The following is a 17,302-nucleotide window of genomic DNA, read 5'->3' as shown; positions in this document are numbered from 1 at the left end:
ATTGATTTAATCTTTAATGAGATATATGTAATTTAAGAGCTGAAACTGATAGTAACATCTGTTAAGGTGGGGATGATTTTTTGCAATCATTTCAGTCTACAATGGATTTTACCAGAATCATCCTACACGCAAATCTGACCTCCAATGAATGTGTATTTTTAAATAAAAGAACGCTTTCTTTCTTTTTTTTTTTTTTTTTTTTTTTTTTTTAAATAAACAATTTCTGTTGTTTAGTTATCACAAACCAACCAGTTCAGTGTGTGGAAATGAGTAAATGCAATGAAATTCCCTTCAACTTGAGATTTCCTTTATTTTATTTAAAAAATTTATTTTTTATTAAAATTTGAATCTAAATAAAATTTAATCTTTTCTATTTATGAATATATAATTCTTTTCCTATTCCCCCCCCCCACGAATACTTAGGTTACTATTTTTGGTGAGTTATTTAGTTTTTTAATATTACCTTCTTTCAACTTAATGTGCATGTCTTTATGCATATAAAAATACTTCCACCATAAAGAAAAGGGGTCACTCGTCAATATGATAGACTTTATATACGGTTTTCACAAAAGAAATTTGAAAACTTTAGTGAATTAAATTTTTGCTCTATTATCAAATTGTCTTTCTATTTTTATGTCATCCAAATCGGTTTTCATTTGATTAATTTATGAAGAGAAAAAAGAGCTTAATTTTTACTGAATTTATTTTCACAAAAATCTTATGTTTGTACACTTTTTCAATTAATGCAATTACTTCTCTTCCAAAAATAGCGGTATTAAATCTTTTTAACTGATCTATAGAGAACTTGGCAGATAACCCAAAGCTTTTCAAAATATCACAAGTAAAATATTAATCTGCAATAAATTTGTCACAATTTCTACCTTTCTGCCCCCACCCTTTTTTTTTACGTGGTGGTCACTACTTATCAAGGCCTGGAAGCCACTCGGGTATAAGGGTTATTGCGTGTACAGTAATCAATGGGATAATATCGTAGTAATCGTTAGTGATGGAGATTTGATAAAGTGTCTTAAGTGGGTGGTTCATCAGGAATTTGTTTATGTTGGACTTAAAGACATCCAAGTTGTAGTCAGATGGGAAACAGGCAAACTGAAGAGAGTTCCACAGGCGTGCACTTCTAAGAAAGAAGCTTTGTTCATGAAATCTGTTTTGATTCAGGCACAGATAAAGAGTGGGGAAAATTATTGACAGTGGTTTCAGCTAGATGGGTGTTTATCGTGAAAGATTGGCAAGGGGGGGGACCAGAGATTGGAGCTCAGACGAGCATTTGCCATGGAAATAACAATAAAAAAAAGACAGGCTCGCAATGTCTCTTCTGTGGGAGAGAGGTTGCAGGGAAGAGAAAAGGGCATTCCCCACTAAGCCACGAAGTTTATTTTGTACTCTGTCAAGGCAGGATAGGCCGTTTTTAGCAGCTCCTGCTCAGATGTGGCAGCAATACTCCATCCTTGGATGTACCTGGCTTTTATAGATAGAGAATTGCATCAGTAGTGAGATATCTTTTGGAGCAGTAGAAGGATCCCACCATTTTCCCAGTGACCTTGGCAACAGACTTGATGTACGTGTTCCATTTCAGATCGGGAGTAAAGGTCAAACCCAGAAGCTTGTCAAAACATGGAGCCTCCCCAAAATGAGAGCCATCCATTTGAATTGATGCCAGATGGGGATCAGAGCGTTGATGATGTAAAGATAGGAGCTTGGTTTTAGATGTATTAAAAGTAACCAGCCACCTCTTCCCCCCCACTGTACCACGCGCTCAAGATCAGGAGAGAGAATCAGAACTTGGTCAAAACAAAATATATTAAAAAGGAAAGACAAATACAATAAAGAGAATGGTTACATGTAACTCCGACTGCTAAATGTGCATGACACTGAGAGGCATATTTTCCCAGTCTTTATAATAAGCAGTTCAGTGTTATTGGGTTTGACAACACTGCCCAAGTCTTTTTATCATTGTCCAACAAGATTCTGAAATGAGTGATGTCAGTCTTTAGTGACAGCAACTTTAACGGATGTTGCAAAATTAATATTGTCTAGTCTGCACGGACAAACAAGCAACCAGCCAAAGTTTTATATATATGATGACGTTCGTCTATTGTTTGTGAAGATGAGCGTCAACATGCAATTGTTTCGTAGATTTGGAAATGACTTGTTAGATCAGTTCAAGCTCTGAAGTATCTCCTGCATGTGGAACACCTGTAGGATGATTCTGTAGCAGAGGTGCTAACTGCTCTGTCCTTTCCAATACTATGTTTCCTCTCACATTTTTCGATATGTGCAGGTTCAGCAATTGTAACCGTTTGTGGCTTGTGATATACAGAAACATCTGTCTTCAGTTATTTTTTTCCACAAATTAGAATACAAACTGAACTGTTTGAGAGACCTTCAAACTGTACTTGAATTGTTTCCACTGTCTGCCTGCGATTCTTTTTCTTTTGGACAGAAAGTTTTGGGAATCTTGAATCGAGCATGCTGCATATATGACCTGCTCAACAAACTATTGTAACATGGTGTTTACCGACAGATTTGACGGGCCCTAAAAACCGCTGTCTGGTTGCTTACCTTGCCACTTATTTTAACAGTTTATATATATGAAATATATATATATATATAATGAATTATAAATGATTATTTTTAAATACTTACTAGTATTTCATGCTTACACAATTATAAGGGCAAGAGATGGCAATCAACACTGATCGAAGGATTCAAACTCCCGCAGCGAAGCCACCTTTGGCTCCATTATCCATACCCAAGGACCATTGTACATCGCCACGAAATTGAGGAAAATTTTAAACATTAATGAAGCTTAACGCTTAATACAAATGATCTTAGAATGATCAAGTAACAGGAAGTTATGATCTTGCGCACAAGACTAGTTGACCAACTTTTTTAATTTCCCCACACAGTGCTCAACTTCAAGAATTTTTATTTTTAAAGTGGCGACAATAATTATAAATTATACAGTGAAATTTGGGGAAAAATGTTCAGCCAAAACAGAGCCTTTATCAAATATTGTTGCCATTATATTGTATATTTGTTATTCTTGATTAGGTGCAAAGTGTAGTATCTGTTCTGCTACTACATTTCATGTTTTGTGTCCCATTTAAGAAAGTAGAAATCCTAGACTAAGACAATTTTTATTTATGCTCCAATCCAGAGTACCCCTTTTTATGTAGCTTGATTTAACCTACATTAAAAATCGATCTTGTATCGAATTCTGCCCTTGTGGGGAGACATGTAAATGAGCTGTTATTGCAGTATGAATTGGTTTTATAATTTTCTTATCCAATGGTGTGATACCATTGAAGCACAGGAAGAAGTTGATGTTAGTGGGATTGCAAGAATTATGAATGGATGTAAGAAATTCTTGGATTACTAATGAGCAGAAAGTTATCACTGTCAATATATCAAGCATATGTATTCAGTGATGTGATAGATGAAAGTGAAACCTAGCTATTGAGGATATGTGTTGCATGGAGCTAAATGATACAATGGATGTGTCATGCAAGTCTTAAAGACAGGTTTAATTTTGTTGAGCTTGGAGGAAGATTAAATCTTGGCAGTATAGATAGATGTGTGCAGAAGAATAGGCTTCAATGGTATGGCCATGTTAAAAGAATCGATGAGTGTAGATGTACAGTTGAGATAGAAAGTCTAGTTTCCAGAGGATGACTCCTCCTCCAAGAAAAAAACGTGATGAGGTGATAAATGTGGACTCTAGAAAAAAAGGATAAAGACTTGGGTAGAGCTAGGTTACTTATCAAATCAATCTCCTTAAGCCATTCAATACATGTCAAGTAAAATCTAAGATGGCATTTTTTTTGCTTTTGAACCATGAGATTAGTTGTTTAAAAACAGCTATTCCCTCCTATTAATAGCCCTCAGGTTATTATTTATATTGTAACAAAAAAAGAAAAATCCTGAAGGCTTTGAACTCCCAAATAATTGTATGATGTCATTATTTATAACTTTTGATATTAAAAAGAAAACTACAGCCACAACAAAAATGAGCAATATCACTACAATTTTAATATTGCTGTGCAACAAAACTTCCTCAGTACACATGAGCCACCATTTGAATCATGTGTTGAAGTCAAAGAATTGGTTCACTATAGTGCTATAAGTAGTTATTCTTCAAAATCAAACAAAAATTGTGATTAGTGATTGTTTACATTTATTCATGTAGTAGTGATCACAGCAGGAGATAACTCTTAGCATTAGTTGAACAAATTATATACAAAATGTTCTATATTTTTATCATTACTGGTCATGTTTTTTAAACATTTTTTCTTTTTCTTTTTTCTAGACTAATTATTTAATACAAGAGTTTGCAGCTCTTTTCAGTAAACCTAATTTTGTGTCAACCCTGTGTTACTCGATTGACAACCCTTTGCAACATCAAAAGGTTTGTGGCTTGTTCATCTATAATAGTAAATCTAACGATGAATGTCATGGGTGTTATATACTTTTTCGTGTTTATTTTGTGCAATCTTCTGACAAAAAATATTTTCTAAATTTTGGTAGCATCTGATATTTAATAATATATTACCTCTCCTATTCATGTATAATTCTCAGTTAGCTTCAACATAATGCAATGACCAAATAAATATGCAATGTTGAATCAGATGAGCTCCAGCATATCAGTTCTGATAATCAGCTGGTAAGACTGAATATATCAAGGTTTGATGAACAGAATATCAGTTGACCATGTTGAAGTGTCTTCAAGATAAGAAAATACAAAAACCCTAAGGTGGAATACTTAAGGAAATTGGATGACTCACAACTTGGATGCAAACTATTAACAAATGATAAAATTTGAATGGAATCAATCCTCAAGTCCGTCAAGCTGCCAGAGAACATCATTTCCCTGAGCATAATAAATAAATTGATGAAATTGATGTTGGAAGATTGCAAGGCACCAATAACATCTATGACACCATTTGTTTTAATGTAGATTTAATTTTGTCCGATTTTACAATATTGAGCACTTTTTTAAAGCAAATGAAAAATATATTGTGTATAAACATTTTTAACCTTAAAAGTTTTTTACTTAATCATTTCTACCACCAGAATTAAGTCTGTTAAATTAACTAATTATGTCTCCTTAATCTTGAAGATTTTTATAGATTTAAATAAAACTAATTCTGATGACTTGTATGAATTGATGATGGTTTATTCAGATTATTCGGCCTACTATTCTCATTTTATTTTCACAATGTTTTCACAAATGTAATGCTAACTTTCAAGTGCATTTTTTCAAACTCTGGAACTTTTATTTAATCCACGTGATTGTGTTCTCATTTTGTCAGCCATAATCGAGAAGTACCAGTAATGGTTGAGGACATGCATTGCATGGAAATATTAATTTGACATGGACCTATAGCACAACAAATAAAGGCTTTGAGCATTTATCACTTAAGTTTTCTGGAGGTTGAAGGTTCAATCATCACTGCAGGTGGTAACTCAGAATAAAATAATTAACACTTTTATATGGCTGATGGAGCAAGAATAATATATCTCCATGGATTCCAAATTCTTTATAGGCTTCAGAGTTAAAAAAAAAAACATACATGAAAAAGGTTGTAGGTTATATTAGTCAAAATGTGAATATAAGGATGCAGGTGAGAATAGTAGTCCAAATAATCCCGATTATCAGTTTTTACCTTAAAAAAAAAATCTGAAACTTAATTTCAGTCTCATCTTTTAAAATAAGTTAAAAATAATTTTTTGATTTTAAAATTGTTTGTTCATTGATAGAGAATAATTTTACTTTTTTAAAATGAAAATGTGTTTAACTGCAGATAAAGTGCAAATTTTATAAATCTAACGTTTCAGTTAACTTGCTTCTTTTTAAAACATTTTTCCTGTTGTACTAAATGATTTTCTAATTTATTTTGTTCAATTAGACGCTTAAACCAAGTGCTCAATTATTCCCTCAACTGAGTAAAGTGCTCAAGTTGACAAGAGTACAAGAGGTGGTATTCGGTTTGGCCTTGTTGAATTCGTCCAACCTTGACACCCGTAACTACGCTGCCAACTTTGTGAAACAGAAATTGCCTGATCTTTTAAGGTCTTATGTAGATTCTGGTATGTATAGCAACAATTTCTGATTTACCCTCTGAGGTAAATGATTGACAGCATAAATTATTTTAAAGGAAATACAGTTGAGAAATTAGTGAAAAACAATTTTAGTTTATCTACTCATTTGTGACCGGTTTGTGTTTTTAATCAAATATGTTTGAATAAACATGTTTATTTGTCGTAAATATTAGTTGTCAGTAATCGGTGAGAACTATCTTGTTTTATTTTTCTCAGACTGGACTGGAAATGCATCCCTATCATATTGAAGACGTCACTTCTAATTTAATGACTTCCATTACAATAGTATTTGGCCCTCATTTACAATCCGGGCTGGTACTACTTGAAAAAGCAAGATGGCTGCCATTGATTACTTTACTCACAACTAATATTTAATACTAATGTATATTTATATACACATGTTAACCTTTTTTTTTTTTTTTTTTTTTTTTTAACTGTATTTTCTTTAAAATAATTTGCCACAAATATTATTAACCCATGCTTATTGAAAATAGTTGTCTTTAAAAAAAATTTACCTAGTTTATACCCACTTCTTTAGCCATGCTTGTACAGTACCTGAGTATATGAAGTTTTATCTTTACCCAATTTGTGCTTTATAGTAAATATGAAGAAAAATTTGACATTTTCTAGAAAAAATATTCTACTTAATATTTACATGAAAAAGTAGTTACAATAAATATGTTTACATATTGCTTTCATTGACAAAAACATTAGAAATAATGCTTTAAGCAAAAATAAATCAGTTTAAACTAATTTGTGTATTATTAAAGAAATGGACATTTAGTTAATAATATAAAATTCTGTTTTGTCATTCTTTTGTCATGCTATGTGAATTTCTTTAAATTTTCTGAAACTTTTATCCAGTTAAAAAAAATCATTTAGTTTTGAGTGAAATCAATTCTGAAATTGACATAAAATCTACTTCCTTTAAAAATGTCAATCAATCCATTTTTCTATTTACATACAAACTCCCAAAATACCAGTAATGGTTGAGGACATACATTGCATAGAGAGAAATAATATGAAAATGTTACAGTGTATTGAATCTTAAAGACAGGCGGAAGATTAAATCTGGACAGTATAGGTAGATGTGTGTAGAATGGGAGACTTTGATGGTATGGCCACATTTAAAGAATGGATGAAAGTTCTTGGGTTAGTAGATGCAGAACAGTTTTTTTGTTTTTTTTTTAAATTTTTTTTATTGCATTTTCACCCCAAACAAGCCATTGCTACTTTGTTGTAGGGGGCTACTATCAGGGACATAAGAGTAAGGGTTACTGTGTAGGAAGTTGGGCAGCAAGATGTCGGTTCACATTACACTTGAACTTCTGCATGTCGGTACAGTCGGGGAAGCAGGGACCCGGAAGGGAATTCTAAAGTCTAGCTGTTCTGGGGAAGAAACTACTAGAGTAGAAGGCTCTCTTACATCTAGGGATCTCTACTGTGAAGGAGTGGGATTTAGCTGTTTGTCGGGGGGGGGGGTATTTGCGTCTAGGGGGCACAAGTGCTTGCAGTTTGTCAGAGTAATCACCGTTAAAGTACTTGTAGAACAGGCAAAGGGATGCAACATTTCATCGATGTGACAGAGGCTGAAGTTTAACTGACAGTTCAGGACCTATCAGATTTTTTAACCTTGTCTAGGAGCGAGAGACTAGTAGCAGATGCACCAGCCCAAATATGACAACAATACTCCATACATGGGTGAATGGTGGCGTTATAGCGGTATAGGATACTTTCAGGCGTTAATAGCTTTCTAGCACGGTAGAGAGAACCCACCTTCCTCGCAGTGGTCCTGGCGATGTTCTCAATGTAATTGTTCCAACTCATGTTTCCTGTGAGCGTTAGGCCAAGGAGTTTAAAAGATGTACTTTCAGATAAAAAGTCATTGGCCATTGCTATTGGTGGTAGAGAAGGTTTCTTGTAATTATTGAAGGAAACAAGTTTAGTCTTGGCAGCATTGCAGGTGACCATCCATTTTTGTCCCCATTCTCCTACGGATCGAAGGTCATCCTCTAGTGTTTCTGTCATTTCTTTAGATATGTGTTCATTTGTTTTCCTGTTGTGTCTTATAGAGTGTGGTGTCGTCAGCATACATACCCGTCTCACAGCCAATTTTGTCAGGGAAGTCATTTATGAATATTAGGAATAAAAGAGGTCCAGGGATAGACCCCTGAGGCACTCCCGCATTTATATCATATTGTTTAGATGTATGATCGTCAAGGACAACCTGAATTTTTCTCTTATCTAAGAAGGATCTCATTATGTTATGTATTCTTCCAGTGATACTGTATGATCTGATTTTCCTGAAGACCCTCATGCCATACCCTGTCAAAAGCCTTAGATATATCTAGAGCTACCGCTCTACCCTCCTCCGCTTTGTCCAGTGACTGGTATATACGTTCTGAGATTACAGTTAGGATGTCTGCTGTGGAACGGCCTTGCCTAAATCCATATTGTTTGTCAGTCAGAAGTTTAGCATCTGTAAGGTGATGGACTAGAGCATGGTTAATTAAGGTCTCAAATATTTTGGCGAAAAGTGGGAGGAGGCTAATGGGACGGTAATTTACTGGGTCAGTTCTTTCGCCAGAATTCTTGAAAACTGGTACAACAGAAGCAGTTTTCCAGCAGGCAGGAAAGCAAGATTCATTCAGGCATTTGTTGTAAAGTTTGGAGAGAACCGAAGCTACTTCAGTGGAGCACTTTCTTAATAGCACAGCCTGAGCATGAGATCACGTCCACATGCTTTTGCAGTGTCAAACTTTCTTATAACATGCACCTGAGCAGGGGTGATTTTCAGATCATCTAGTGTGGCGTCTGTCCACAAAGGAAAGTTAGAGAGGGGGTAGTTATCAGAGTCCAGTGTGGAGTTCGAGGCAAACCGTCTGGCAAGCATGTTAGCCTTCTCAGTTGCAGAGCAAACAACCTCATGATTGTTGGATAGTGGGAAAATTGTAGATTGCCCATTATTTACTACATTGTTGTAGATTTTCCAGAAGTCTCGGGTTTCTAATTTCTGTGCTTCGATGCGTTTTTGGGTGGTTTCAGTAAATTCTCTCTTAGCTGTCGCTATTTCTTTCTTACAGTTACTTCTGGCTTCTATGTACTTCTGTCTGTTTGAACTGGATTTATGTCAGTTAAATATGCAGTACACATGCTGCCTTTGCACAATGGCAGCTGCACAAGTTGAAATGAACCATTGGGAAGAGTGGGGTTTGCTATAGAATTTGCGTGTGGGGAACATGTGCTTCAATTGCCACTTTGAACCATTCAGTGGTCTCATTTGCGCAATGTTCAGCAGGATGTGAAAAGATATTTTGCCATGGAGCGTCCCTGATGAGGTCCTTGATGGCTTCCCAGTCAGCCTTTTTATAATATCTCATTGTTTTGAGCAGTGGCTCTTCAATTTTAGCTCTAGAGTTTAGGGCGATTTCAACCATTATCACTGCATGATCAGCGTTCCCAAGAGGGCTGTGGGCATTCGTTACAGTCATCGGGAACTGTGGTCAGAAACAGATCTTGAAGTGATGCATGTTCTTGCTGGTCTGGGAACGGGTTGGAAACGTAACCATCTGTGATAGGGAATGAGATATAGAGAAGTTACGTGTTGTGGTACCAGCTGCATCTGTGTAAGTAGAAAATCCAAGCCAGTTACTGTGGTGGACATTGAAGTCACCAAATACATGCACTTGTGCACTAGTGTCGAGGGAAAGTGCTGTATCTATGCTGTCAGAGACTTTGTCTATTAGGGTACAGTCCTGGGTCGAGAGAGAGCGGTAGAGAAAATAAAAGTAACTGTTATGTTGTATGTTAAGTCTAAAGCACATAAAGGCTTGATTTTCCGATTCTAGTTTAGTTTCTTTAGTCAATGGGAGGGTGTTTCGAATGTAAACTCCAAGCCCATGCATATGTCTGTCAGTCCTTACGGCAGAGTGGGAGGTATCCAGGCATGTTAAAGTAGTTAGAGGGGATGGAGGAGTGTAGGTTAGTCTCACTTAGTGCTAAGATATCCGGGGTGTTTGTTAAGAGAAATGCTTTAACATCATTTTAATTAGTTCTAAGCACACGGATGTTCGTAAATGCGAGCCTCAAGTCGGGTTGATTTTGTTTGTTTTGGCCTGGTTTTAGCGTAATTTTTTAATGTACTGTCATTTTTATTTTTAAGAGTTTCAGTTTAGGTAAGGGGTGCTGAGCAAGTGGTTATGCAGAATACAAGACATGCAACACAGGCAGACCATCAGCTGTCCCTCCATCTACTAAGGTTGTGGCCTCAGGATAGCCCACCGGGGATGAGTACAGAGTCCCTTTCCATGCGCGACATGGCACTACAAACATCCCGATATTATACAACTGTTGATGGAGCAGCCGCTCTAAGTGCTACCAAAGAGTCAGGGCTCCTGTACTAGCATTTGGGAACAGCAGCCAGCAACTGTCTATCCGGTACCCTCAACCCATCAGATGATGGTCAACCCAATCTGCTTGCACTGGCATTACGATATTCAAGCACTCCCAAGTGCCCAGTTTAAGGGATGGGATGTGTTGGGAGTGGGGGAAAAACGGCGTTCATTGCCCTAGTCAGGAAACAAGATCGACCACCGAGTGTTTCTGTTGACTCCCAGTGGTTCGACCTCTACGCCTGGCTAATAGACAAAGGAGTATGAAAGCTAGGCGATAGACGGTGCCTATCTATTCCTTAAGCAGTTTAGGTTTGCAGACCGGTAATTTGTTTGAGTCACCAGCTCTAGGAAGACTGGAGAGGCCTTCCTCCCCTTAGGTTTAGCTTCAGAGTTTTCCTTCTTCTAGACCAGGGAAGATCTACGGGTCCATTGGTACCGAGAGGGTTTGCCCCGCACCTGGGTCCTAATCCAGGTATTTCTGCCACCCCACGAGGGTGGTTAGTGTTGTTACTGGGTTAGTTTATGAATGTTATATATCTACTGAGAAATTATGCTCAAAGTGATTATGGGACATTGCTATTTCATTGTTACTGGAGGAGGTGGTGAGTAAGAGTTCATACAGTGGAAGCAGTTATATTTGCAAACAGGTCTGTTGGAAGGAATTAATGACTTAATGTTTTTTCCTTTAAATTTATAATTGAGAAAAAAAAAAGTAAAAAAAAAAAGTAAAATAAGTCCATTTCATAAGGGAAGACTGAGAAGATGAGGGGAAGTGATAAGGATGGACTTTAAAAAAAAAGGGTAGAGATAGGATAGTTTAAAAATCAATTTAAGTTGTTCAACATACCAGCATGTAAAACTGATATAAAGAAAATAATTAATAAATTTTATGTAGTTATTTTGTATTTTAATAATTTAATAGATGTTAATACTTATCGATTTCACTTAAGCTAAGATCTATAAATGTGATATTGTCTTATGTAAACTTATGTAAATTTATAGCTAAACAAGTCAGTATTTTGCTTTAAGACTTTTTTATTTATTTTTTTTAAACCTTTGTAGATCTTCACAACTATCTTGTTTCCCGACAAGAATGTCAACTTTATTTTTATAACTGTATTCGATTAAGTCTTGATAGTTATCATCCTTTACAAAAAAAAGCCAAGTTGATAGCAAAAAACTATAATCCTCAGGAGCTGAGATGTTGTCTTTTGACTAAAACTGTCACTTGTTGAGTATATAAATTGGGGTGTGTAAGATAAACTTTGAAGCATCTCTATTATCAAAATAAACAACGGTTGAGGACTTAAAACAGAATGTGATCAAGTCTGCATACACAAACCAAAAACTGATATAAAAGTTAATGTGTCTGCATCTTTTTAACAAAAATACGGATCAGCTGTTGAAATCCACTTTGAGTTCAGCCTTACTCTAAATATAGAGAAAGGTGTAATGAAGATTTTTTTTTATGATTGTCTTAGGTAATTCTTTCAGCCTTGTTTATTGTTCCCTCTTCACTGTTGAAGATTTGCAAACCTTTGCTCTATAATAATAAAAAGCAATATTTATCTATTTAATATTAGCAGGTGGAAGGGCCTTGCCCAGTTGGAAAATGCGCTTAAATATATTTTAATTCACGCAGATTTTGTATTATTACAGAGTAAATTCTCTATTGAATATATATATATATATATATATATATATATTCAATTAGTACTGATTTAAAAAAAAAAAAAAAATAACTTGGGTACCATTAGCTAGAATCAAAACCAAAACATTTAGCATTCTAGCCATGTTCTCTACCATTTGAGCTATCAACAGGAAGATTTAAAATCAAACCACTTTAATTGGTTTTGTGTGCATGTGCAAAAGTAATAGAAATATGTCAGCAAGTGGAAATAAACATTTTGCGTTTCAACTTACCGATGTGTCTGTACGCATTATTGATTCATCCAAACAAAGATTTTGCTGATTATAAAGCATCCTTGGTGTATAATTACTATTTCCTGTTAATTTCAGTGTTCAGTGCTATGTGACCAGTAGTTTAAGAATTTAGCAGTTAAATATTTACATACTACTGTTTATTTAAATAGCTAAATTAATACCATTTTCAAACTCCAAATGAGCCCATTTCAAGCAGTGAGGGTAAGTAAGAAAGCAAACAGCAAGTCAGACTGAAGTCAGAAATTCTCCACTCTTAAGTAAATGCCAGTTTTTTACATTTTTGTCACCAGAAATAATTTTAAATATTAAAAATTACTGATATAATTCTATGATTTGATAATATTTTCGTAATATCTAGGTGAATATTGAGTGCGGACACTGATAAAGCATTTTTTTTTTTTTAACCTTTATTTTTGACTAGCGAGGGGTACCCGGTGTTGCCCGGGTGTTTGTAGGTGTGTGTGTTTTTGGGTAAATGAAAAGAAAAATCGTTTATTTTAAAAAAAAAAAAACGATGCCTTGATGCGCAGTTGGAAAATAGTAAAGTGAAAAAAAAAAAAAAATGTGCAACCTGGCAGGTGCCCATTTGTGACGAGTTAATGACATGAACTTTGAGTGCGGGACAGCGTTTTATTTACCGCAAGTCTGTTGGCTTCTTTTTTTTATACGAAAAAGCTTAATGCACATGCGGCGACCGTAAGCAATAGCTATTCAACAGTTAACATTTTCTGCGGGACAGTTTTTAATGAGGTCAATAACACCGTTTGTTTTTACCTAACTTTGGAGAAAACCAGCTCCCTGTTTATTAGAGGGAGTGCCTCGTCTCGTCTAGAAATGAAAACAACTGTCTGATATGACGAAGCTGACATGACCAAACATTACATCACTTTCTAGAGACCACTGGCTGTGGCCCAGTGATTTTCTAATCGAGTTACACTTTTTTTAATACCGAAAAATGAATGCAACACATGCCGATCTGAAAATGTCGAATAATTAATGGTTCAAAGTTGGGCAAATTAAATAGAGGCGACCACTGTTGTTAAGTCATAGATATTATCATTTAGACGTGATATAAAAAGTTTTACAAATGAATGACAGCCTCGAGAATCCGGCGGAAAAAAGCCTTTCTCAGACATATACAAAAAAGCGAACATACATACATACATTTTTGCTTTTATATATATATATATATATAGATGGAGTGTGTAATGCTAATCTTCAATTTGATTCGCATAATACTGTAAAATTAAATTGGCATTTATGTAGATTCTAAAAGCAAGAAGCTGGTGCCAGTAGATCAGGCTGTCTGAAGATGATTTCCTGATCAATGCACCTACACTAACTTTTTGCACAACTGAATCATGTTCTGCAAAAACAAAAACAAGTTCTCCTCCCCTCCCTTTTCTTAATTTATTTTTTGACCCCCATTTCCCTACTGGCCTAACTTAAAATACACCAACGAAGAATATTATAAACCTTTTCCCTTTGCAGAACTAAATCATGTTCTGCAGGGACAGGAATAAAAACAACGGAATCCACTAGTCTTTATCCTTATCTCTACCTTACTCTGCAAAATCAGTAAATTGGAATCCATGAATAAATATAGGAAGATGTAAACAACTTGAAGTATAACCCCATCGGTAGGACATCAGAATAAGCTTAATGACACCCCCCCACCCCTGCAAAGGGCAAAAGTCCCTTTAATGAGGTAACCAGTTAGCCGTGATGTGCTACCTGTAACGCTTTAGGACATAATTCTGGTGATTGAGCTGACCTAGACCTGAGTGCATAGAAGTCTAGGCACTGCACCACATCACTTTGGTTAAATGGGGGGGGGGGAATCAGAGCGGTCCGATCTGGCCAGTCAGGTCAAGCCCTAGCATTTACAGCCAAAATGCCAACTACCATATAACAAAGAACAAAACTCTAAGATACTTCAACATCTTTTTTCCTCACTACCAAAAATAGGCAAATCAAGTAAGTGGTAGAAGACAGTGGCAAGGGTCAATCGATTCAAAAGAACGGAAATCAACACTCCATCTGAACAAATGTGTTTTTAAGGACATAATGAACATATGAAATAGAAAGTGCTTTGAACTCCTTACCAAATTAGTATATCCTCCAAGTAGCCCTGACATGGTCAAGGCGAATAGGTTTCCCCCTTACTATGTCCCAATTTTGGACTAAGGTTGGTAGGTAGCGTAGTTGATGAAAAATAAACCTCAAAATACATGGCTGAAAAAAAAAAAACATACTTTCCCCTCAAAACCCTTAAAAGAAACCATTCTAGTGACTCTGACCTTTCTAGCTCAGATGATGAGAAAAGATCCAAAACTAGGAAAAACCGTACCATCTATATGTGAAGGAAACTTTCCAAAATTCCTAGTTATTGAATTAATAGAAAAGAAAAAAATTAAAAACTTATCACCTTTTCTAATAGAAAAGATATTATAAACAAAAAGTAAACCAAAAACAATTAAAAAAAAAAAAAAAAAAAAGAAACAAAAAACGACAGAAACCTACTAGTTGAAGTAACCAATCATAAAAATGGTCAATCTCTACTTAAAATGAAAAATTTCCATAAGTAGAAGTGCAACATCTTTCCCCGTGAAAGACTAAATATTTAAAAAGGAGTGATTTGAAGCTACGAGCTATTATTAGCAATAGAGGAAGAATCAAAAACTGAATTGGAAAAACAAGGAGTGATCAACCACATCTGTATCAACATAAAGACAATAAAACAACCACCAATATATATATATATATATATATATATATATATATATATACTCCTATAAATCTGGTTTTCTTTTGTGTGTCGATATTCATATTAAAAACCCTCTTTTCTATTTATTTAAAAAGAAAATACAATTTTCTTATATCTTGGTTGTGGAATTGCATTCACTAGCAAACGATCTAGCTAATTTGCATATTCTTTTAAACATTCATTTTAATTAATTCTCTATTAGTTGCTTCGGTTTTTTAATGGGATAATCATCTTTAGTTAACTATTACCTGTAATTATATTCATGCAGATATTCTACATAATTTATAATTGCATAATATTTGCAAAAAAAGTTATGTATACGTATATATTTTTGTTAAACCTCTATCTATCTATTATTTTTAGGTCTATAAAAATGAAAGTGTATGTGTATATTTCCATACTGAGATTTGGGAAAATCTATATGACCGGATTTCGGCCAGAAATTTAGCGAGTAAGGGGTCAAAGTTTAACGATTTGACTTTTGAGAACTCTACCAAACTCCTCCGACAATTTTGGGTCTAAACACTTGAAATTTTAGATATAGGTTCCTTGGACATGGATCTAACTTAATAAATTTATTTGAGCCCAAAACAATAAATGTAAGGGGTCATGATAAGGGTCAAATTAAAAAAAATTGACCGTTTTTTTTTGCTCGGCATACACCTCCAAACACCCGAGCAACGCCGGCACCCATGCTAGTATATATATATATATATATATATATATATATAAATAAAAGTGAACGTATCTATGTGTACATTTCCCTATGCAATCTACAGACTCGAAATTTGATATACAGGGTACTGAGATTTGGGAAAACTATTGTAATCCGTTTTCGGCCAGAAATTTGGCTTTTAAGGGGTCAAAGGTCAACGATTTTACCTTTGAGAACTCTACCAAACTCCTTCGACAATTTTGGGTCTAAACACTTGAAATTTTAGATATAGATTCCTTGGACATGGATCTAACTTAATAACTTGATTTGAGCCCAAAACAAATGTTATGGGGTCATAATAGGGATCAAAGTAAAAAAAAAAAAAAATTGACTGCTTTTATCTTTTTTTTTCTTTGCTCAATACACACCTCCAAACACCCGAGCAACGCCGGGCTGAAATGCTTATATATATATATATATATATATATATATATATATAACTGTCAACACACCAACAATACCCAAAGAAATTTAGATCAGCTACTGAAAAGTAGATAAATACATTCTAGCTCCGTTAAGGTATTTCAACTGCCAAAGACCTGATATAAAGAAGTGTAAAGGAAAAATGTGGAAAAAGCGGCAGCAGAGAGCCAGACCACTGAAGAAGAATGTGTACATTAAGTGAAATGCGCTAACTGCAGAGAAGATCACCCAGCCTTCTCTAAAATATGTAAAGCATATAAAAAAATAGAAATAATGGAAATAAAGTACAAAAAACAAAAAGCTTTCCAAGAAGCCAGAAAAATAGTTGATACGTACTTGAAAGACAACACATATGCTGAGACGACAAAAAGACAATGCCAACATAATGAAATACATGATCAATATAAGGAACTGATAAACAAACTGATTACATTAAACATTAATGAATGATCAGAATTTCAAAATAGCCTAAAAGAAAAATACTCAAATCTGGAAAGCAAAACAATAGAAATAACAAATCCAAACAAAGAAAATAATATTCCATCTACAACAGAAACATTAAAAAAATTATCACAGAAACCAACAAAACAACCACCAGAAACTAATAAAAATATGAGCAATGATAAATCCACAAATAAAAACACTCCAGAAAAGAAGAAAATCAAACAAGACATTCAAAATACTAGAAAAAATTGAAAACCAAAAACACTCTTGATAAAAAAGAAAACAAACACAAGTAATCAAGATGAAAAAAATGAACACTAAGCCAAAACAACATTCCAAGCAAGATCGACATATAAATACAAAGAGAAAAAAACGTTGGCCAAACATTTCACCAAAGACACAAACTCAGACAAACCCTCTACCTCTTTAGAGATGGAAATAGAGGAAAATTAAATAACCTCATGGATACCCCCACCCTTAAACACACAAACACAC

General features: G+C 34.8%; 1 protein-coding gene across 4 annotated transcripts in view; it reads left to right on the top strand.

The window, feature by feature from the left end:
* Positions 1 to 17,302, top strand: part of LOC145258285 (CCR4-NOT transcription complex subunit 1-like) — a 267,943-nt gene that overhangs the window by 41,443 nt on the left and 209,198 nt on the right. For 2 of the 4 annotated variants that reach the window (XM_080116291.1, XM_080116292.1), the window contains exons 3-4: positions 4,328 to 4,426; positions 5,928 to 6,108. The exons of 1 other annotated variant lie outside the window; for it this stretch is intronic. In XM_080116291.1, the coding sequence (XP_079972417.1) occupies positions 4,328 to 4,426; positions 5,928 to 6,108 (280 nt within the window). The remainder of the gene's footprint in view (positions 1 to 4,327; positions 4,427 to 5,927; positions 6,109 to 17,302) is intronic. One more of the 4 variants, XM_080116293.1, reaches the window with a different exon arrangement.

Source organism: Euprymna scolopes, chromosome 33 (genome assembly GCF_053919585.1).
Source record: "Euprymna scolopes isolate OS-2025 chromosome 33, ASM5391958v1, whole genome shotgun sequence".
Taxonomy (NCBI): domain Eukaryota; kingdom Metazoa; phylum Mollusca; class Cephalopoda; order Sepiida; family Sepiolidae; genus Euprymna; species Euprymna scolopes.
This window is presented reverse-complemented; position numbering and strand designations above follow the sequence as displayed.